This window comes from Lepidochelys kempii, chromosome 4, assembly GCF_965140265.1.
Source record: "Lepidochelys kempii isolate rLepKem1 chromosome 4, rLepKem1.hap2, whole genome shotgun sequence".
NCBI lineage: Eukaryota > Metazoa > Chordata > Testudines > Cheloniidae > Lepidochelys > Lepidochelys kempii.
Window position 1 is genome coordinate 83,939,931 of NC_133259.1, and position 24,328 is coordinate 83,964,258.

The following is a 24,328-nucleotide window of genomic DNA, read 5'->3' on the forward strand; positions in this document are numbered from 1 at the left end:
CATTCTGACTGATCAAGTTCTCAAGAAATCACTATGAGGGAAAGCTAATTTAGTCTAAGTCCCTCCCATTCTCCTATTGGATACTGATAGGCTAACCAGTTGCTCACTTTGTCGTATTGAACTCCTTGTCTTTCACTGTAAATAAGCTATGGAACTTGAAGTGCTACAGATGAATGTCTGTGTACAAGTATCTTAAAGTCATGAGATGCTTGGCAACCTAGTCTATGATGCAGTGTTGAGAGTTCAAGGAACATTCTTTAGTTTGAAAAAGTCACTAAGCTGAGCTCTTTTATTGCTGCATGGCTGAGTTGATCTTTGAAAACAGAAAACTCATGAGAGGACTTCCTATGCAGTCTGACATTTGGATTTTTCCTACTCTACTAGCAGCTTGCGTGCTACTGAGCAGACCTTTTGGCAAATACCCGACTCTGATGACAACTTCTCCTTTAAAAACCCAGTGTTCTGATAACTCTGGCAAGTAACTTATGGGGTTTTGTCTCTTTCATGTGGGAGGAATTATGATGTGTTCTGAAAAGCATGAGCAGTTTCCCAAGCCTAAAAACGTAGCTCTTAAAGCTGATTGTGCTATAAATGTGAAGTGAGGTGTACATCTCTTGCTGTTTGTCTTCTGTGGTTAGCAGAGACTATACTTCCATTTCTTGAATTATGTGCTTGAATACAAAACAAGGTTAATATTTCAGGCACCGTATTGATTATTGTAGTTTTCTCAAGAGAGGAAACTTACAAACTTCTGTGTCTGACTGTCACTTAATGCTACAGTGCATTTAAGACCCTGGAAAACATTATGAAATGAAGCAAACAGTTAAAACGAAGTATTAGTGGCTTTTGTTAATAAAAACATGTCCCACTAGGAAAACAACTAAGGAAATTGGAACTGATTTACCGTATGTTGGCTGGTGCATTGTATCCTGTGAAGCTGGCTGATGTGCTGGCAAAAGCTAGTGTGGTATGCTCCCCTTTTTTAAGGTATGGGAGAACTATTGAACTACTGCTTTTTAAATGGAGTGTGAGAGAAATCTGGTTAAAACTGGTCAGTCGTATTTTCTTCATGCTCCAGAAAATTTCAAGCAATCTTTAAAGCCACTTTAATAACCCTATGAGTGTAAAAAGTGTGATCTCTGATCAACTTTTAATCAGAATACCGAACATGTCCAAAGAGAAACTTGGTAAGCGTGTACTTTACTTAATACAGTATTAATAGTATTTGTATTGCAGTAGTGCCTAGGAGTCTGTCATAGACCAGCACCCTATTGTGCTAGGCAATGTATAAATACTTAACAAAAGGTTTCAGAGTAACAGCCGTGTTAGTCTGTATTCGCAAAAAGAAAAGGAGGACTTGTGGCACCTTAGAGACTAACCAATTTATTTGAGCATGAGCTTTCGTGAGCTACAGCTCACTTCATCGGATGCATACCGTGGAAACTGCAGCAGACTTTATATACACACAGAGAACATGAAACAATACCTCCTCCCACCCCACTGTCCTGCTGGTAATAGCTTATCTAAAGTGATCATCAAGTTGGGCCATTTCCAGCACAAATCCAGGTTTTCTCACCCTCCACCCCCCCCCCCCACACACACAAATTCACTCTCCTGCTGGTAATAGCCCATCCAAAGTGACAACTCTCTACACAATGTGCATGATGATCAAGTTGGGCCATTTCCTGCACAAATCCAGGCTTTCTCACCCCCCTCCCTTAACTATTATAATAACTATTTATTTTACATTTGGGGACAATGTATACCTTCAGATCAGTGGCACTGCTATGGGTAACCGCATGGCCCATGGCATGACAGTATGCCAACATTTTTATGGCTGATTTAGAACAACGCCTCCTCAGCTCTCGTCCCCTAACGCCCCTACTCTACTTGCACTATATTGATGACATCTTCATCATCTGGACTCATGGCAAAAGAAGCCCTTGAGGAATTCCACCATGATTTCAACAACTTCCATCCCACCATCAACCTCAGCCTGGTCCAGTCCACACAAGAGATCCGCTTCCTGGACGCTACAGTGCTAATAAACGATGGTCACATAAACACCACCCTATACCGGAAACCTACTGACCGCTATTCCTACCTACATGCCTCCAGCTTTCACCCTGACCACACCACACGATCCATCGTCTACAGCCAAGCTCTGCGATACAACCGCATTTGCTCCAACCCCTCAGACAGAGACAAACACCTACAAGAGCTCTGTCAAGCTTTCTTACAACTACAATACCCACCTGCGGAAGTGAAGAAACAGATTGATAGAGCCAGAAGAGTTCCCAGAAGTCACCTACTACAGGACAGGCCTAACAAAGAAAATAACAGAACGCCACTAGCCGTCACCTTCAGCCCCCAACTAAAACCCCTCCAACGCATTATTAAGGATCTACAACCTATCCTGAAGGATGACCCAACACTCTCACAAATCTTGGGAGACAGGCCAGTCCTTGCCTACAGACAGCCCCGCAACCTGAAGCAAATACTCACCAACAACCACATACCGCACAACAGAACCACTAACCCAGGAACTTACCCTTGCAACAAGGCTCGTTGCCAACTGTGCCCACACATCTATTCAGGGGACACCATCACAGGGCCAAATAACATCAGCCACACTATCAGAGGCTCGTTCACCTGCACATCCACCAATGTGATATATGCCATCATGTGCCAGCAATGCCCCTCTGCCATGTACATTGGTCAAACTGGACAGTCTCTATGTAAAAGAATAAATGGACACAAATCAGATGTCAAGAATTATAACATTCATAAACCAGTCGGAGAACACTTCAATCTCTCTGGTCACGCAATCACAGACATGAAGGTCACTATCTTAAAACAAAAAAACTTCAAATCCAGACTCCAGTGAGAAACTGCTGAATTGGAATTCATTTGCAAATTGGATACTATTAATTTAGGCTTAAATAGAGACTGGGAGTGGCTATTTCCCCTTGTTTTTTCCTACCCCCCCCCCCCCGCCGACGTTCTGGTTAAACTTGGATTTAAACTTGGAGAGTAGTCAGTTTGGATGAGCTATTGCCAGCAGGAGAGTGAGTTTGTGTGTGTGTCCCCCCGGGGAAAAAGGGGTGGGGGGGTGAGAGAGCCTGGATTTGTGCTGGACATGGCCCACCTTGATTATCATGCACATTGTAGGGAGAGTGGTCACTTTGGATGAGCTATTACCAGCAGGAGAGTGAGTTTGTGTGTGTGGGGGGGTGGAGGGTGAGAAAAACCTGGATTTGTGCTGGAAATGGCCCAACTTGATGATCACTTTAGATAAGCTATTACCAGCAGGACAGTGGGGTGGGAGGAGGTATTGTTTCATGTTCTCTGTGTGTATATAAAGTCTGCTGCAGTTTCCACGGTATGCATCCGATGAAGTGAGCTGTAGCTCATGAAAGCTCATGCTCAAATAAATTGGTTAGTCTCTAAGGTGCCACAAGTACTCCTTTTCTTTTTACTTAACAAAAGACCGCCCCAACTGAAATGAACACTTCAGATGTGATGTGAGGGAGTTTGAATGTACAATACTCCCACCTGAATATGCAACAGAATCACATTTTTATGCTCAAAACATTATTTGCTAGTGATCTGTGTCTGGCCCAGGTTTTGGGAAGACTAGAGAATCCTTACAGCTCACTGACTGATTCTCAGTCTTGATAAGACTGAGGAGGTGCTGAGAAAAAACTGGAAAATGTTGCAAGGATCTATAATCCCCTTCTAAATGAGGATGTTTGACTGTCACTTGTTACATGAGCTAGCAATGTAGAGGATAGGTTGGATTAAGGAATACACACTATATGCCTGCATATAAGGCCCCAGCTCCTGGAGTCATAAGTCAGATTCTAAGGTTCTCATACTTGTGAAGAACAGTTGTTTTTTTGTTTTTGAATAGTGACCAGAGTGTAACCAGTGTAATGATGTTCGCTGCAGTCTATAAACAGTCTCTAATAACTGTCCTCTGTATCCCAATAGAATGTTCACTCCAAGACGCTGCTCGGGTGTTTTCTCAATACCTCCCCAGCAATGTGGCAGAATGCAATAGGCCAAGCTCACTGAAGCAGGTACATCCCCCACCTCCCCCAGCAGGTGTGTAAATATTGAGGATCACCCTACTGTTACATAGGGTTGCCAAGTCCCCTATTACAAGGGATGCCGCCCTAAATAGAAAATTGCTTGTCGTGTACTAAATCAGTAAGAGGTGTCTTTTATCCTGTATTTCAACAGCAGGGGGCCAGTACACACACAGGTAGATCTTTCCGCTCCCCTGCTGATCCTGGCCCTTCAGTGGTGCGTAGGGAAAGCAGACAGGGCTGCACTCAAGGGTCAGGGTCAAGAAGGCAGTGGAAAGATTCACTCATGCACACTGGCGGCTGCTGGCCAGGGCCTCCTGATGACTCTAGCACTTGAGCATGGGCCCAATCTGCTTTGCTTGCCCAGGCTGTGTCTGGTAGAGCAAATGGATGGGGCTGCATGCACTGGAGCTGCACTGAAGGGTCAAGTGTCTCTCTCCCCTCTAGTTCCCTAGCTGACATCCCCTCCGAACCCATGTGAGCCCAGTTGGAGCTGGCACCAAGCTTGCTTGCAGCAGGGTGCCAGAGTCCCAGCTGCTCTGAGGCATGCAAGGAGCTCCGCACACTCAGGGGCGGTCACGGGAGGAAGCCAGCAGGGCAGTGGGTGGGGCTGGATTAATCAGGGCAGCATGGTGTCCTGGTGGAGGTGGCAGGAGCCTTGTATAGCCTGGCCCGGCAGTGGGGCTTCTGCTGCCTGGTGCTAGGCTCTTGGAGGGCTTTGCTTGTCTATCCCATACTCGGCACATGCAGTACCACGCGGATCTGTTGCAGTGAACCAGCGTCGGGCATTGTGTCCTTCCCCGTCTTGGAGAGAAGCACTGAGCACGAACAACACAGACATGTGAGTAGCACAGAGGCTGGGCACTGGCTGCTCCCATGTGGAGACTCTGGAGCTACTGGGAGGAAAACCTCCTGGACACCAGGAGTCTGGACAGAAACTAGGAAAATTTGGCAAACATGGAAGGCTCTATCTGTCCAGACACCTGCTTGATTGTGCCACAGAATCTCTGCACATTATTACACAATGGATTTCTCATTTGTTGGTTTTGCTCTTGTTTCTTAACTGATGCCTTAGTGCCTTTGTTGATCACAAGCACCATGAGCGTAGTCCTTGTATTTGGCTCTGGACACTCTCTGCCCAGACTGAGAAGGGAAAGTCCAGCCTTCCTCTGTGCTCGTGTTTCACTGATGTTCTCCAACTCTTAGCTTCTCTGTATGTATGCAGTGGCATACCCCAGGGATGTGGAGGCCATATCCATGTGATAAACTGGATACATAGCAACATTGTTTTGCAATCATTTAATAAAGTTGTATTACAGTAGCACCCAACTGAGAGAGACCTCCCCAGGGCCACGCACTGTACAAGTGAGTGAGCCCCTGCTGTCAGGAATTTGCAGCTGACAGGGTGGAAGGGAAGCCAGAGTCAGGAAGTAGTGCTGTCTAGCAGAGGAGTCAGTACTCCTGGGCTGTAGCCTCCCCACTTGCAGAGTCTCTGCCAGCATCCCCAGCAGAGGTGCATAACTGCTGGTCCATGGTTACTGCAGCAGTGTGGGAGTGAGATGGGCAGGGAGCCTGATTCTGACAGCCAAGACCACCTTCAGTGCTGCAAAAAGCAGCAAGAAATACCCTTGGCAAATGTAGGTGAGTACGGCTTATTATTGAAGATATCAGGAGAAGCAGTAAGCACCGACTCCATGGGTGCTCCAGGGCTGGAGCACCCACAGGGAAAAATTAGCGGGTGCTCTGCACCCACTGGCAGCCAAGCTCCCCTCCCCAGCGCGCTATGTCCCCACTCCTCTGCCTACCCCCCAGCGCTTCCAATATAGCAGGACAGACAGTAGAGCCCTAGAAGCTGCCAAAGAAACCGGAACCCTCATTTTCCTGGGACTCCTGGAACCACAAACTGAGTGGAGGCTAGGAGGCAGCAAAATTGCATCAGCAACTCAGGGTCTAATTGTTTGGAGCTGTGACTTGTGTGCCCTATGGTAGTAGGTTGTAGAAAGTGATACATTGCAGTCAAGGCTGTCTATATCCAGGGCAAAAATTCAGGTCAACTGGCTAAGCTGACATGCCCTGTAAGCAGAGGAATGGGAATAAGATCAGAAGATCCTCGCTTGGCTAACAAGCAGTTCCTCCCTTAGGCAGGCCCCTTTGCTTACCTGATCCATCAGGAAGTTAGCAAAGCTTTCCTCCCATTGTTTGCATGGAAAGTTGAACACTGTCAGTTCTCTGGCCAGGCTTTCTACTGATATGTTCCCCTTTTTCTCTCATGTCCAACGTGGCTAGGAAGATAATTCAGGACCAAGCAACAGTAGTGCTCTGGCCCAGATTGTCATTTCCTCTAGGCTTTTGGATCTCATTTATCAGAGTACTCTTATCCAGACATTCAACATTTGAGTCTTGCTGCCTGAAACCTGAGCAATCTTTCGCCTGTATGAATGCTGTTCCAAGCAGTGAGTAGCTCAGATACAGGAAGCCTTCAAATGACTCACAGAAATAGCTTGGACAATATGGTGTGTATGAAAGAAACTAAATCCTATATACCTTCGGATAGAAATGTCAAATTTTAATTCTACTTAACTTCCTCCTGTCTCAGGTCTGTGAAGGATGCAGCAATGGTGAAATGTGGAGTATTAACACCTTGTTGCTATTAATATAGAATTGAATTTCTTCTAGTAGTAGGAATAGGAGAATCTTCCATCTCTTTCTGACTTCACTCAACCACTTCCTAATAAACTCACTTTTCTTAGTTTTTTGGGCAATGGCATGTCTGGCCGGGTTGATCTGGCCTGGGACACTTTTTGTCATCAGTAGGGTGACCAGATAGCAAGTGTTGGAAAAAATGTGCCCCTTGCGGGGGAGGGGAGGGGAGAGGAATAACTTCATATGTATATAATACAGCCCCTAATATCGGGATGGTCCCAATAATATCTGGACATCTGGTCACCCTAGTCATCGGTCACTTTAAAAGTTGGTAGGTAAACAAAGGGTTACTTAACGATGAAGTGAGCTGTAGCTCACGAAAGCTCATGCTCAAATAAATTGGTTAGTCTCTAAGGTGCCACAAGTACTCCTTTCCTTTTTAAGGATATCCATGTCATCCAAACAATCACTATACTACTGCTGCTTATAACTTGGCATTTTATTCATAAGCCTTGGAAGTCTAGCTGGTGCAATCATGTCGTAGAAAGGCATGTTTTAAACTAATATACACCTCATAAGGTCTTCCAAGGATTAGTAAAATGTGGACCGCATTGCCATCAGCAAGCAAATGGCATAAAGTTACAAGGATTTCACTGAATCCAGTTGCTGCACATGGGTGAATTACTTACCATCTGCTTGACTTGGGAGTGGGGATGAAAGCTAACTGAGGCTCCGTTTCTTATAGCCTGGGAAAGGCAAACCAAAGAGATGTCAGAAAGCTGTCACCTGTTAATCATATTGGCAATTTAGTTGGGGTTAGTCATGCTGGACTGTTGCTTCTTCCAGTGTGTATGAATTATGGTAAGAAGAGTGCTTATTTTCTTGCTCTCAGAAAGCAACTTGTATCTTCTTAGTACAGTAACTCCTCATTTAACAGGTTTCAGACTAGCAGTCGTGTTAGTCTGTATCCGCAAAAAGAACAGGAGTACTTGTGGCACCTTAGACACTAACAAATGTATTAGAGCATAAGCTTTCGTGGGCTACAACCCACTTCATCGGATGCCTAGAATGGAACATATAGTAAGAAGATGGATATGGATATATACAGAGAAGGTGGAAGTTGCCATACAAACTGTAAGAGGCTAATTAATTAAAATGAGCTATTATCAGCAGGAGAAAAACTTCTGTAGTGATTATCAAGATGGCCCATTTAAACAGTTGACAAGAAGGTGTGAGGATACTTAACATAGGGAAATAGAGTCAATATGTGTAATGACCCAGCCACTCCCAGTCTCTATTCAAACCCAAGTTAATGTTATCTAGTTTGCATATTAATTCAAACTCAGCAGTTTCTCGTTGGAGTCTGTTTTTGAAGCTTTATGTTCCTGAAAAATATGACTTTAAGTGAAATGTTTGTCATGTTTCCTTCCCCACTCTGAACTCTAGGGTACAGATGTGGGGAGCCACATGAGACCCCATAAGCTTATCCTTACCAGCTTAGGTTAAAAACTTCCCCAAGGTACAAACTTTGCCTTGTCCTTGAACAGTATGCTCCCACCACCAAGCATTTTAAACAAAGAACAGGGAAAGAGACCACTTGAAGACATCTTGTTCCAAAATATCCCCCTAAGCCCTACACACCCCATTTCCTGGGGAGGGTTGAGAATAATATCCTAACCAATTTGTTACAAAATCATAAAAGACCCAAACCCCTGGATCTTGGAACAATGGAAAAATCAGTCAGGTTCTTAAAAGTAGGATTTTATTTAAAGAAAAAAAGGTAAAAAATCATCTCTGTAAAATCAGGATGGAAAATACTTTCAGGGTATTCAGATTCAAAACACAGAGGATCCCCCTCTGGGCGAATTCTTAAAGTTACAGAAAACAGGAATAAACCTCCTTCTTAACACAGGGAAAATTCACATAAAACAAAAGATAAACTAATCCGCTTTGCTTTGCTTACCTATACTGGTTGCAATATTGGAGACTTGGATTAGGATGGATTGGAGAAGGTGGATTTCTGTCTGGCCTCTCTCAGTCCCAAGAGAGATCAAACACGTAAAACAAAGAGCACAAAACAAAAGCCAGCCTTCCCCAAGATTTGAAAGTATCTTGTCCCCTTATTGGTCCTTTGGGTCAGGTGCCAGCCAGGTTATCTGAGCTTCTTAACCCTTCACAGGTAACAGGATGTTGCCTCTGGCCAGGAGGTATTTTATAGCACTGTGTACAGAAAGGAGGTTACCCTTCTCTTTATATTTATGACAATGTTAAGCAAATCTAATTTCCCCATAAGAATTAATGTAAATAGAGGGGTTAGGTTCCAGGGAATTTTTTTGCCAGACAAAAGGCATTATATACATTTTAAACAAGTAAATGAATACAGGTATTACACAGGCTGGCAGCTCCCTATCAACTTCCCTACACCCCGCCCGCAGATCAGCGTCTTCCTCCTGCTCTCCCTGCCTCCTGCCTCTGGCAATCAGCTGGTTTATGACTTGTAGCAGGCAGGAGCTCCCACTTGTTGAGGAGCATATGTCATCAAACGAGTGCAAGAAGTGTCCCTGCAGTCACTTCCTCTTCACTGAGGAGCTCTGCCATGTGAGTGGGAGTTGAGCATTTATTCAGACATCCTTCATACTTTGTAGGGCCTCAGCCAGAGAAGAGATCCTTGTTGCTGCTCTCCTTCGCCTGACTCTCCATAGAAGAGGAGTCCTTAAACAATGCCTCCGGTCTGGCTTTTGTTGAAGACATAGGGACCCCTTCTCCTGACGGAGGCTATCTATAGGCTCTCTCCTCATCCAAAAGGAAAAACAAGTAGTACTGACTGACCTTGGATAGGATGAGAAGTAAATGAGGAGTGTTTGGAGGAATTTTGTGATAAGTAGAAGACTGAGGAGTTGAAAGAACCAGGTGATTGGGGCAGGAAGAGATAGTTGAGAAGGAGTTAGGATAGATCAAGTATTCCGACAAACTTGACACTATTCAAGGGAAAAATCAAGAGGGAAAGAGTTGCATTAAAGAAACTGAAAAGACCAAATTAGAAATGTCCTTCAAGGCAAAAATGACACAGTAATTTTTTCCGAGTTTAAACACAACGTTTTTAAGATAGTAGACATTCCAAAAAGTGGAGAGTGGAAAAACAGAGACAAAGAAGCTATCAGCTCCTATGTGAGTAAAAAGACAGCTGTCTCATGAGAACCAAAACTTGTTAGCCACCTTTCTCCATTAATGAACCACTGGTTGAAAGAGATGGGTGTAGAATATTTCTTTGAAAATAGAGGAAAACAAAGTGCTTGTGCCTGATCTTTGCCTGTGCCTCCCAACACTTACAAAAAAAGCCAGCCATTAGCTTTTATGTATCCTGCAATCTTGTAGTTTCTGTGTATTGACTAATCTGAGTCTGTTCTTTTTGAGCGCTTTAAACTTCAATTTGATGTTTGTTTTCAGCAAATAGTGTTGCGCCCTATATCTGCTCCTCTGAATACTCGTGTCCAACACTGATGTTAGTCAGAGGTGGAAAACATAGTCCATCCGGTGAAATCCATGTCTTTTTGTGTATTGGAAGAATGTTTTTCGGCACAAAATTCAAGAAGTCTCGTGCTGTTGTCTGTGGGCCGATGACTGTTTCCCAACCTCTTCTTTCATTTCTGATCTGGGTATTAAAATCTCACATAACCAGGAGGTAAACCATTGTGGTATAACTTTGTTTTTTCTCCAGATAGTATCATACCTTGATCTTTCCATCTAACTTCACAAAGTCCTAATATGTCAATTTTATATCTATCAATTTCTTTGATTAGCTGTGCTAATTTTCCTGCACTATGTAGCAGTCATACATTCCAGGTGGCTATGGATGTATTCTTTTTGGCTGTCAGAATTTGTACTATCAAGTGGTTGACTTCCCAATGGATTTGGTCATCCACTGTCATATGCGCATCTGAATGCTTTCCATCCTCAGGCCATGATTTTTGGTTTATGTGGGTTATGTAAGTAGTTTAGCACTTTTTTTAATTTATTTTTTATTTTTAATGGTGATGGGAAGCCGCCACATTGATCAACCCTTCTCCTTTTTGATCTGGGCTTGGGACTGGCACTGGCGGAGTTCTATCCAACATTAAACAGTGTTAAACAAGGTTTGGGGTTTGATATACAGAGATCTTAGCCTGCTTAATGCCATGGCACAAACGCACTAAAAATCCTTTTAACCTTTCATTAAAGTACAGAAAAGAAGGAAAAACAAAGGATTTAAAAAGTTAGATATTGAAGTATTTCATTTTACCCTTTCTTGCTCCCTTTTCCCTCTAGAAACTTTTTAGAAAGTCTTAGATAGTATCAAAGATGGTGGCAACTGTCCTTTCGGGGGCTGGGGTGAGGGAAGTTAGTTGAGATGAGCTGGAGCTGTTAAAGTCCAATTCCATTGAATCTCAGGTGATGGTTGGGATTTCAGCTGGACCTAGTAGGGTTGGTGATGTCATGTGGATCCTTCTCTGGCCCAGTCTGCTCAGGACATCTTTCATTATCAAGATGACATAGGTCCAGGGTCCCAGGAAATGGTGGAGGTTACAGCCATGATGATGAAGCTCACTCCGGTAGCTTCAGTCTTCCCCCCTCCCCCCAAAGTCTTTCTTTAAAGACCCACACTGTCTTATTTACCAAGCATGATCTTAACACAGTACTTGAGTCATGGGTCTTTTTGTTTAGACTAATTTAGTCTCTCTCCTTTTTCATATTTTTCCCATCAACATATGTTGCGATATCTTATGAACTTCTGCATACTTTTTACAATTGAGCTCACTATTAGAGTAAATTTCATAACAGGTCCTGCAGGGACTGATCATTGGTGCCATACTATTTACCACTTTTATTAGTGACCTGGAAGAAAGCATAAAATTATTACTGATGTTAGTTTATTGGTAACAAAGATTGGTGAAGAGGTAAATAATGAAAAGAACACGTCACTGATACCAAGCAATCTAGATTGCTCTGTAAGCTGGGCACAAGGAAACAATATGCATTATAATATGGCCAAAATACGAAGTCATACACTTGAGAACAAACAAATCAGGCTGTGCTTACAGGATGGGGGACTCTATCCTGGGAAGCAGTGACCTTTTTAAAAAAAAAAAAAAAAGACCGACCTGGGGTCAAGGTGAATAATCAGCTGAACATGAGACCCGATGCAACAGTGTGGCTGAAGGACTAAAGTGGTCTGGGGATGGATAAACTGGGAATCACGAGTAGGAGTAGAGAAATTGTATATTTAAGGCTGCGAGTTTGTCACGGATTCCATGACTTTCTGTGATCTCCATGACTTCTGCAGCGGCTGGTGCTGGGGCAGTGTGGGGCCCCCGTGCAGCTCCCCGCCAGCAGCAGAGTTTGGATATGGGAGGGGTTGGGGCACAGGGCGAGGTGAGGTGGGCTTTGGGTGCCGCTTACCTGGGGGACTCCCCGGAAGCGGTGACATTCCCCCTTGCTCAGCTGCTAGGTGGAAGTGTGGCCAGGCAGCTCTGCGCACTGTCTCCGCCCAGAGCACTGGCTTCGCAGCTCCCATTGGCTGGGAACAATTTATGAAGGGTTTTGGTGGATTCTCCATCACTGGCAACTTTTTAAATCAAGATTGGATGTGTTTCTAAAACATGTGTTCTAAGAATTATTTGGGCAAGTTCTACAGTTTGTTACATGGGAAGTCAGACTAGATGATCACACTGGTCCCTTCTGGCCCTAGAATTTACAAATCTACAGTAGGCCACATATGTGCAGTTATGTGTGCTACTTGTACATTTATTACTTTGAAAATTTGATCAGTTGCCATTTTGTAACCCCAACTGCTACATGAATGGAGCTGCTATTGAAGGCCTGGAACATGGTCTTAAATAACTGTTACAAGTGAGCCAAACTCATCAAAGTTGAATGTTGGAAACTCCGTGTACTTTTTTAAATGAAAAATGTAAATTTGTGAAAACAAACTTTTTGTGGGAACGTACTAGTTTCAACTAAACATTTTTACCAGGAAATAATTAAATATTATTGTAGTAGGGACTTGAAGGTGCGTGTCCCAGATTCCTAGTGAATATACTAATCATGAGGCTGTTGGCCATTTGTGGTGGGTGTTTCTGGCTTTTAACTGAAAAACTTCAAAAGGTCTCCGGCTCATTCTGATGAGGAATGCAAGGATTGGTGGGTTGGTTTGTTTGTTTCTGTTCCATTTTTAAATTTCTCTACTCATCATAGTCTGCCTTTCAATAAACCGTTTTTCATTCAATGGTGCATTGGATCTCAAAGAATTATTTTCTGCACAAATATACAGAAATGATTTGTGTGCTGTTTTACTTAAGTCAGTTTAATCTTGTTTCCTATGACTTCAGCATTAAACTGATTGAATTGGATAGGGTCATACGTTGGCTATATTGTTTAGCAGATTTTCTGTTTATTAAAGTTAGAATGCAAAATAATCAGTTAGTGCACTTGTAAAGTAAGACAGTAAAATAAAATGCATACATGCTTCACCAAATGCATTTTTTACAAGTATATCTTGTCTAATTTTGTGCAGATATTTATAGCAAGCACTAGTTAATGCTGTCATTAAGGTTATCCATGTCTGTGTGATATGACCTTTTCAGTCAATTCAAACTCTGCTGTTGGTCTGAAAACTTTCAAGTCTTGTAGCTGAGTGTCAACTCTCACTAAACATTGCAGCAAAAACAGCTCAGCCTCTAGTGAGAGTGGAAAGAACACTTTTATAGGAAAATAATGTAAATCTTCTTAATAGTTCTAATCAGAATTTGCTGGAAGGGGTAAATACGTATCCATGAAATTGTCTTCTGAGGTATTGTGGGAAAACCAGTTTTGATATGATGAATGAATATTTGAAAAGCATCCTTTGTGCATGGACATAAATGTTACTACTGTAAACAGTAAAAGGGCTATTCATCAACAATTGACCAACCTTACTCAGGAAGGCAGAGGGGACTAGCATGCATGATTAACTGACTGTGCAGTGATCACTTCTTCGGTTTCCAAAGTGTGGACCCCTTTGGTTTCTAGTCAAATTGCTACAAAAAAAAATCCATAACTAGATCTAAAATTAAGATTGCATGCACAGGTAAGTATTCAAATCAGGAAATAACTTTGTTCTTTTGCTGTATTATCTTAAATTACATGATCGCATGCTATATTTTGAATAGAAACTGTTTTTATAGCTTGTCAAATTATGCGGGGAGGGGTAGCCCTTGCCTAATTCACTGTAGCTATTTTATGCGAGGTCTCTTATAGACTGCTACTCATACTACACGATAGTAGATGCTAAGAATTTACGTCAGCATGGTCATGTAAGTCTGTAATCTAGATTACAGTGTAGTCACAGCACAGGGCTGTAGTACAATTTACACACTGAGAAAACTTAGGTTTATGTATGCAACGTTAATTTAATCATTTGACTCAAGTGACTGTGACAGGTATGTAACCTTAACATTCTTGACACAGCTTTTTTAATGGATTATATAAGCACCGCAGCGATCTGCTCATTTTACGTTAATACTGTTTATGCTCTCAATGGCTGTGCAATACTTGATGCACATCAGGACTGCCCCCAACTCATGTCTGTCAAAAAGGAGGGTCTGTTCAACACTTTTTCTGTTCGTACAAAACACAGCAATGTAGCTGGCCAAGTTTGTTTATATGTAAACACTTTGATTGTCCGTGGGGGGGAAGGTATATAGCTGCAACTCATGCTAACTCAGGTGACCTTCAGTATCCTATAGAAACTTGCACTTGCATACAGCAATTCTTAAAAGCGTTATGAATAGGGCCCTACTAGTAGGGCCTTATGAATAGAGCCTCTTCTCAGTGCCACTCTGTTCATTGCTTTGCTCCTCTGTGCTTATGGTGACTATAAAAAGGTGAGAAAGGAAGGTCACAAGGACTTCTATATACTAGTCTCCTCCCTTTCCCTCAGAGCAGGCATTTTACACTGATTAGGTTGGGAGACACTTACAGCTCATTGCAGTACTGGTTGACAAGTTTTGACCTGAACAGTGATTGATATGAAATGTGCTCTCACTATGTGAGAGTGAAACAGGGAGGTATAAAATACTTTGTGGGCACAGACGTATATCTCAAACACGCAATTACAAAAAGCCAGAATATTTTCTTGATATGGGAAAAACAGGATGCTTAGAGCATTGTAAAGAGTTTGGGACATCCTATAAAAAAACTAGGATGCAGGTCTCACTTAAGAGTGAGACTCATGGTGGTTCAGAAATCTCCAGCTACTTGCTGAGAAATACTAACTGTTGATGACTCTACCAAAATATTCATCAGCTGTATGAATTTTCAGCAGAGGAGGCACACAGCTGATCATTTTAAATGCAGAATAATAAAAATGAAGGATGCGTATAGGCAACGTTTTCACTGATTCCTGATTTCAGAGTAGCAGCCGTGTTGGTCTGTATTCGCAAAAAGAGAAAGGAGGACTTGTGGCACCTTAGAGATTAACAAATTTATTTGAGCGTAAGCTTTCGTGAGCTACAGCTCACTGCATCCGATACTTACGCTCAAATAAATTTGTTAGTCTCTAAGATGCCACAAGTACTCCTTTTTCTTTTTACTGATTCCTGAGTTACTCAGTTTTGTTTTCTGGCTTCCAGTTACCACTCAGCTGCTTTTCAGTTTCAGAAAATATTGACACATTGTGGACAGCTACTTGACACTTTGTCTCCCCCGTTAAATGCAGGAGTGGTACTGGAGTTGTGTGGGGGGTGGAAATGAAGGTTATAATCCAGATTTACTTGTTTAAGAAGTTACCTTTTTGTTAGCAGATACTCTGGAATGTTTATCTGGTAGGGCTGTTCAACATTTTAATTTGATTACTTTTTAAGGCAAAAGGATTTCCATTTGTAAAAACTACAGATTTTTTGACAGCTAAGCAGCCTATGAAATGTCCAGTATTGTATTCTGGTTCAGCTAACTTTCATGTCTTTTTAATTTTAGAATACATAAGGGGCTCAAGTTGTAGAACATTTGTGGATATACTTGAAGAGCACGTAAGCAAGAGGAACTGCATCTTGAGTGTCTTATAACAAAATTGAACTGTCAAGCTTTGCATTCTCCAACACTCAGAAGAACCTGCGATTTCTAGAATTTTAAGTGAAAATAAGATGACAAAAGTTTAAAATTAAAACTCAGAATGAACGTTGAAAAATCAGAGAATAAGGCAAAGAATGGCTTGCAGTCTCCCTTATTTATCAGCAATGAAAATGGAAATAAGTTTACATGTAACAAAACTACACTACCCTCAAGTAATCATACCACCAATATAAATGGAAATTCAGGTAGTCGATGTAATAAAATGGCTGAGCATGAAGATAACCTGGATTTTAAGGATATAAATGATTTCACAACTATTTCTTTAAACCAGGAATGTATTGGAGTACTTGATCTACAAAAGACTGGGGCTGAATTTATCTGTAGGAGGGCTTCATTGCGTGATACTGATGCCGCATTTGTGTCTTCTGCAACTGAACAGGCTTGTATTTATGTCTTGAACCATAACTTAAAGGAACCAACCAGCCTCCTAAAAGAGAACCTTGCCCTAAAAGGAGTGCAGAATCAAAGTACTGAGCAACCAGTGCCTTATAGACAGATTGACTGTAACTGTGCAATGCGTGTTATCCCTTTGGAATGGAGCAAAAACTCTGAAATCGAAAATGAAGTAGGTTGTGCTCCTGTGGCATTAGATGTCTCTAGTGTCAATGAATCTCTTGGTATGTTTAAAAACCAGGAGGAAACTATGGGAAGTGAAAACCAAGATGCATTTCTCCCTCTGACATTCATCTCTTCTGATGAAATGTGTATGAGAAAAAGTTTTGATACAAGTAGCCCTGAAAAACCTCCTAGTTCGTCTGTGCTGGAAGCTTCAGGGGGCCCAAAAGCATCAAATTGTTCAGATTGGGTAGTACCACCTCTTCCTTCTCCAGATGTTGGAGGGGTTAGTGAACAACCTTTAAAAGGCACCAATTATGTCAATGTAGCACAAAATAGAGTGTCTCAAGAAATGGAAATTCAGTCCTTAAAACTAGTTGGTGAATGGGTAGATTGTCACTCTAAGAATTCAGTGTCACCAGAGCATTTTAATATGGACAAAGATTCAAAAAAGTATTTGCATAGCACACCTGAACATGCTGAAACTGACACATCTCCAAACAGAATGGTAATTAATTACTCTGTAAATGATTTATGTGCTCTGCCAATACAGAGTTTTGATCTAAGTACAGACCAAGAACAGGTGATAGATAAAGTGAGTGAGCATTCAACCAAAGAACAAAATGTCTGTGCTAAAAACACTGCTTTCCAAGATGCACATGGGTATTTTGCAGTGTCTGAATCAATAGAAAGTACTATACCAAAGCCAGAAGGGGCTGCTACAGTTGGGCTGAAATGTGAGGCAACTTTTGTGGTCTTCAGTCCAACAGCTGGTGAAACCAGTCCTGATTCATGTTTTTCTACATCTATGACAGGATCGAAAAAACCTGAATTTTCTGTTTCAGCTTTGGCAGAAGCTGGAGATGGGCCTTTTAAATTGGGAAAGAATGATGCATTAATGAGAGGATGCAATAGAAAGATTTCACTTAAAACCAGTTCTGAACAAATTGCAATGAAACCAAAAAACCGGTCTCCTATTGTTTCTACTATAACCAAAGCTAGAAAAGCTGAGATTGTTAGCTTTCCAAAACCAAACTTTAAAAATGTGAAGCCAAAAGTTATATCCAGAGCTGTGTTACAGTCAAAAGATAATGCTTCATTAAAAATATCCCCGAGATCCCCTCAACTCTCTACTGCCTCATCACCTTCACCAGTTTCTTCCCCAAGGCAATTGCCCTCTTCCATCAAAGCATTGAGGGAAAAACGTGATTTAGACAGAGATACTAAAGCAGAAATACCAATGACTAAGCCTCATAAGCAACCTCTTAATAAACAGCTGTTTCCTAGCCAAGTTATACATGCTACAACTCATTCAAAGAACGCTTCTCACAAAATTCCAAAAACACTTTCAGTAAAGCAGACTCCAGAAGACATTAACAAAGCAAGCTCCTCCAATTCAACATCCTCCTCGGTTTCTGCTGCAGTTGTAACATGTGTACAGAACTCAAAAGGGAAATTGAATGACAAAATGAAAAGCACAATGTCCTTGGCACAGCCTTGTGTCACAAGCACCTACTGGAGTGGAGCTGAAAATGGGCAAAATTGCAGTTTGGGAACTCTTTTGGAAATGGAAGAGCTAATAAAAGATCCAGCAAATGAAACATTTGAAGTTGGCCCTGTTCCCTTGGTAAGTTTATGCATTTACTGTTCAAATTAACTGATTTGCATGTGTTAAATCTGGAAATGTACATTGTACAGCCATGAATGGAAATTGATGTATATTAAAAAAAAAAAAAATCTGTAAATCTCAATACAACCTTGACTATGGAGTTAATTCTCCCTCCATAATACTGAGGGAGAGGGAAAATCTTGAAAGGAATCCTGCCATCTCAGTTTGCTAACCACTTAAATCACACATCCACATAATTTTTTTTTTTTTGGTGGCAAATTTTATTATTTAGAAGCAAGAGAGTCACTAGTTACACTAGCTCAGCTAAACAAATATCAAGTCTAAAATGTATCTGTCATGACTTCATTATCTCATTGATAGTGTGTGTGTGTGTGTCTTCCTTTGTAATATTTGCCAGCAGGCACCCCTTTGAATAGGTCAGGAGAGGTATAATCTAAGCAACTGACGGGAGCCAGGAACTCTGGTCTAGGGTGAAATCCTGGCCTCATGGAAGTCAATGACAAAATTCCGATTGACTTCAATAATGCCAGGATTTTACCTACTGTCCCTTTAGGTTCTTATACTGTACCCATGGCCACGTTATGGTTCAATTCCTTTGGTCTTTATTGCCTTGAGTAAGACAGTTAAACTGAGACAGAGTTTATCACCTGTAAAATATGCTGGCAGTTTAGTACATTTGACACTTGGATGAATTCAAGGCTAAAATAATATTCTGTTATGAGTAAGAATTCTAGCTGTTCAACCAATTTGAAAGTTTGATTTCTCATGGTTTCTGAGGGAGGTATACATCACACTGTCAAGATTTTAAGATTTGAAAGTCCTTGGACTAAATTCCCTCTGCTTAGATGGAATAATTGGAATATTGCACTGGAGTTTCTTTAATCAAGTTCTCATGGGGGAAGTGATCTCGTCTTTAGTACAAATTTCTGGAAATGCATCTGAACTGTGGCTCAAGTCAAAGTAGGTTTGGTTCCCCTCTTAGTATGATCAAATCAGTGTGGACAAAAGTCCACAAAATGCACAGGAGCATGACGAGGTGCTTACATTTTGATACCTATTCCTATACTATATGAGCTTCTGAGCTTGTGCCTGTTAAAAATGAGAGAGTTCTGTGGTGAAACAATTGCAGTAACAAATATGGCATTCAGTTTGAGCCAGTGGCTACCTCTTTGATGTGCCCTGCATCCACTCCTCAAGTTACCTTAAGTATAGTCTCCTCTGGGTGTGACCGATCTACGTAAACAATTCTTTTAACACATTCGGTAAGTATCCTTATTGAGATTCTGATTGCTGGTAACTTTCCTTAAATGACCAAACTGGCAATATTTTATGTTAATGTAGCCATGAAGACTTGTAGGATGCCACTAACTGCATTTCCTTCAGTTCTTTAGCCCACATGTGAACTACTACTTTACCATGAATTTATTTTGAAATAAACTACTTGATTCTTACCTGTACCCAAACAAACCAGGCATTCAGAATTAGGTTTAAATTAAACCTAAGTTGCAACACTTTTTCTTTTGGCACAGACTTTAATATAGGTATCCGTGACCAATTTGAAATTTTTAGTGTCCCCTCATATCCCAAACATTGTGACCTCTAAAAATGAATTATGTACATGCACATGCAGTGGATAACATTCATCTGTGTGTGTTCCTTTCCTGGACCAAATGATAACAAGCACCTACTTGAAATCACTTGCCTTTGTGACTAGCTTTCTTTCTGGTAATTGATGCTAAACGCCCCCCGCCTACTTTATAAGCTAGCAGTGAAACAACTTGTTCTTACAATAACATTGTGTTTTACAGGTTTCTTCAGCTAAAACTGGGGCAGCACAAGGAAAAAATATACACAAGGAAGGCCCTATCAGTCTTAGAAGTATACCTGCCCCCAAGGTGAAAGTGGTGCCTTCTGTGTTTCGCTCTAGGCGAGGAAGTGAAAATAAAAATGTGTGCGCAACTAAAATGTCATCTCCTCAAAGAGCTGTTTTGCCATCAAGTTCTGGTAAGAGAATTTCTGTTAGGCTAACCGAGTCCTTAAAAACAAGGCATTAAACTTTACCATTATTCCAATAGGTTAGTTTTATAACGTTTGTGACTAAGATATGTGACAGATCTGAACCCAGTCAGGAGTGCTGGAAACTACACAAAGGTTAAAGCAAGAACAGTAACGGTCCAAGCATCTCAATGTGTATCAACACTCTGGAAGCTTCTCTTTCATTTAGTTTAGTCTGGGTTTCCTCTTATGAAAATGTCGTCAGAAATGTTACTTGTGGTGGCTTTTGCCAGTGCAGATACTGGTGCATTAAAGCTGAGGAAATTGCTCTGTTTTCATGGACTACAGGAAAAAATGTGGGAGGGCAGTCACTTTAGGTTGCTGTTGACCTGATTTAGACCTGATCAGGTGGTCTAGAGTCGTCTCTGGCCCTAAATAACTTCTTCCCTATCCTCTTTCCTCTAAATAGGAGGCAGAGGTTATATGACAGCCCGTGTCTACTAGATTTCTATCTTCAGTGTCCATAAATCTAATGTAGAAACAAGAGGCTACTTGGATGAGTCTGAATTGTACAGTATTTGCATCTTTCACTTGGATGTATGATGATATAATTAAATTTGCAAAAGCCAGTTTGTAGGTTCATTAGTCCCTAACAGGGCTTTACAAGAATGAGGAACTGGATTACAAACTACATCTACAACTAGCTCTCACCAGCTTCAAAGCACAGTTTTCATGACACTGGAGGGGCACCATTTTTAGGGTTAAACCTGATTTCTATCCCAACTATAAATCTCTGATTTAGCCATATTCCAATTCAATGTCTTCAAATCTCATCCAGTAAAGAATGCCCAAAGGAGGGTGTGGCAATATTGTGAGGAAAAGATATTAAGATAAAATATGTATAGGTTTGCTAAGTGAAAATAGAACTGAAATCATTGGAAAGTTGTGAAAGCCAGAGAGAACGACTTACGATACCACACATACAAAACTTTGTGATACCGTTCAACAACTCCCCATGTTCATCTCAAGGGATTTCATAGGAGCCCCATTGCTTAGACTGAACAAAACACAAACTTGTACAATCCTCCATTTGCAAGGAAAGGGACTGAGTGAATTGATGAAATGAGGGGCTCGAATTCGTTGGCCTACTGGCCATTCAGCCTCAGACTGATTCTTCAGGGCTTCCTTCTGTTAGTCTTCCAGTTGACTAGTCAGACTTGGTAGTTGTAGACAACTAGTTCAGTTGTACAGTAAAAGCCCAGAAGGTTCTAGTAAGTGACATAGTTGATCTTACTTGTTGCAAAAACGTAACTAATTACAAAGGTAGTTGGAACATAAAGGACTGAACTTGTAATATACTATAATTTGAAAAACATACTCCCAACCCAGAAAAACTTGCTCTGCATTTTGCTTGACTTTCTCCCACCCAATTTATGATTTTAAAAAAGCACAAAATGCTCTCCTTAATTATACATGTGGTGAAGCATGTTAAAATCTTTCTCCACAGCCCTTTTGAAGGAGAAAACCGGTCGAATCAAGTGAATAGAGCTTATTTCTGACTTCCCTTGCCCAGTATTATGGCAAATATTTTTTTCGGCCTTTCATAGTTTCCCAAGGAGAACAGTAAGATTCTTTGATCAGCTGCAGCATACTCTAATGGTATAATAGAAAAATTAATATGAAATCTAACATCTATTCAAATAGCTTTCCCTATACAACAGTGAATATTTTTAAAAAACAGCTTTATTAGAAATGTATTTCAAGAAAGCTTCAAGTGACAATTGAAATATTGACCCAGTCATTCATTCATAATCAAAAAATACTTCCCTTTTAACTAATTTATCACTTCTCTTTATCTATGAATGAGTAATTTAGAAAAGTTCCAATAGTTAAAACTAGAACAGAAACTAGGCTGTAACAGTACAAGGCAGTCTTAGATCACTGAATGTATGCCATTTATTGTACAAAGAATGGCTTGTCTAATAGAATTGAAACCAACTGAGTTTCCATTGTCCCTACGAACAACTGGTAAAGGTGACAGATAACCAGTCTTTCCTATAAAGTTTACATATACTTCCCGTTTTAACCATGGAGGTCAATCTTATTTCAAGGAACCATACAGTAAAGAGCTGGAATGACGAGAGCCAGGAAAACCATTTGCAGCAAACAATGTTTAGTTTACCTCTTGTGTTCAATGTCTGAACAGAGCTATGTCTACAGATTACCTCTTAAGTTTTTTGGTTTTTTTAAAGTTCTGCCTCATTATTTAGTACTATGCAAGGCTTTACTAAGTACTAAAAAAGCTAACATACTTCCCAGGTCCTTTGATCTGAAAGCATGTTTTCAGGCTGTTTTCAGAAGCCTAGCAGACAGGGTTCACATATACGCAAACCACCCCCCCGCCCCCGGCCTCCCAAATGCTTGCACATGCTCTCTGCTACAAATCTGATGTGGACAATCCAGAAGGATCAATGCCAGATTATGCATTGCAATGGGCAGATCCTGTAACTCTCACTTGCTTCTTTTTGAGAGGCAGAACCTCCTTCTTTAAAGATCCATCTTCATCCCAGACCAGTGGTGCTCTGTTTTATGGACGGGCTTATGGAAGGAGTTTCATCAACTGTTTTCAGTAGAGTCCTCTGTACTCTACCAAATTCCCATAGTCACCAACATACCTTACTGTAGGACTTGGTTTCAGAGTAGCAGCCGTGTTAGTCTGTATCCGCAAAAAGAAAAGGAGTACTTGTGGCACCTTAGAGACTAACCAATTTATTTGAGCATAAGCTTTCGTGAGCTACAGCTCACTTCATCGGATGCATGCTTGGGTTGTTCCTGTGGATTGGTGTAGAACTTGCCAGGCACTCAAAGGCTATGCTTTCTGATCTAGTTCCTCCTGGATATCATTAATAGTGTTTTCAGCTAGTTCCTGTTTGGGACAGGCATTAACTCTTGAAGTCCACTAGTGTTGCCAAGTGTAGGGGGGCTCATCCCACTTTGGCTAGGTTGTTAAAGTCTATAGCCTATCTCAGACTTTGCTCGGTGGGTAGCAAGCTCTGTCCGCAGACTTTGCACTCTTTTTCTCTTTGGTGCCCTCCAGTATGCTTTCCTTGTGTGTGATGTTACTTGAAGCAGTCACTTTGTTCTGGGTAGTGGGGTAACTCATGGCTCCTTCCTCTGCTATATCTTTTTACAGTTCTCCATACCTGTTATAGTTTTCACATCAGCATGACTACCTCTTCCCATATTTAATCAAGTTATTTCTTTCCCTAAATTCTGCCCTAAAGCAAGGCACAGAATATCGTCCTCAGTATTTGGAGGGTTCTTTACCTCAATGCGTATGAAGTGTTCAGGTGACAATTTTTGTCCTTTTGAGTGCCCTTGCAAGGGACTTAAAGCCTCCTGGTCATTCACTCCTCCTGGAGCTTTATTTCTTGTCAATACATTGGTAAGTCATCTTTACCAGTCCAGACGAACCTGTTCCGACAGACTAATGATCATTTCCTGGTCAGCCCTTGTGACGGGGTCGGGCTAGATGGCTATAGGAGAGTAATAGAAGGCAGATATATTAGTCCCCGGCTAAGTAGGTCCCTTTTCCCTGGGTAAGGTAACAGGGATGGTTCCAGAACAATCGGGAACCTTCTGGAGACTATTAAGACAGGCTGATTAGAACACCTGCAGCCAATCACGAAGCTGCTAGACTCAATTAAGGCAGGCTAATCAGAACACCTCGGTTTTAAAAAGGAGCTCTGTTCAGTTTGTGGTGTGCGTGTGAGGAGCTGGGAGCAAGAGGCACTCGGAGCTGAGAGTGAGAACGCGGACTGTTGGAGGACTGAGGTGTACAAGCATTATCAGACACCAGGAGGAGGGTCCTATGGTGAGGATAAAGAAGGTGTTGGGAGGAGGCCATGGGGAAGTAGCCCAGGGAGTTGACAGAAAGCAACTCTAGACAGCTGCATTCCACAGGGCCCTGGGCTGGAACCCGGAGTAGAGGGCGGGCCTGGGTTCCCCCAGATCCTTCCAACTCCTGGTCAGACACAGGAGGAGTCGACCTGGACTGTGGGTTCATGAAAACGGCCAAACTGAGGGCTGCAGTGAAGCTCCAAGGCGAGCAAATCAGCCAATAAGTGCAAGACCCACCAAGGCAGAGGAGGAACTTTGTCACGCTCTCCATAGAAATGCTTTGCTGGGCAGCTCACTGGAGCTCAGTTAGTGCTCAAACAATGTACTGCCCTGAGCCTCTGCATCAGCCAATGCATAATTTGGACACAAT

General features: G+C 41.7%; 1 protein-coding gene across 2 annotated transcripts in view; it reads left to right on the forward strand.

Moving 5' to 3' along the window:
• The window catches only part of MTUS1 (microtubule associated scaffold protein 1), a 207,929-nt gene that overhangs the window by 40,234 nt on the left and 143,367 nt on the right, over positions 1 to 24,328 (forward strand). For both annotated transcript variants that reach the window (XM_073341912.1, XM_073341911.1), the window contains exons 2-3: positions 15,723 to 18,060; positions 19,872 to 20,067. In XM_073341912.1, the coding sequence (XP_073198013.1) occupies positions 15,919 to 18,060; positions 19,872 to 20,067 (2,338 nt within the window). In that variant the 5' untranslated portion in view covers positions 15,723 to 15,918. The remainder of the gene's footprint in view (positions 1 to 15,722; positions 18,061 to 19,871; positions 20,068 to 24,328) is intronic.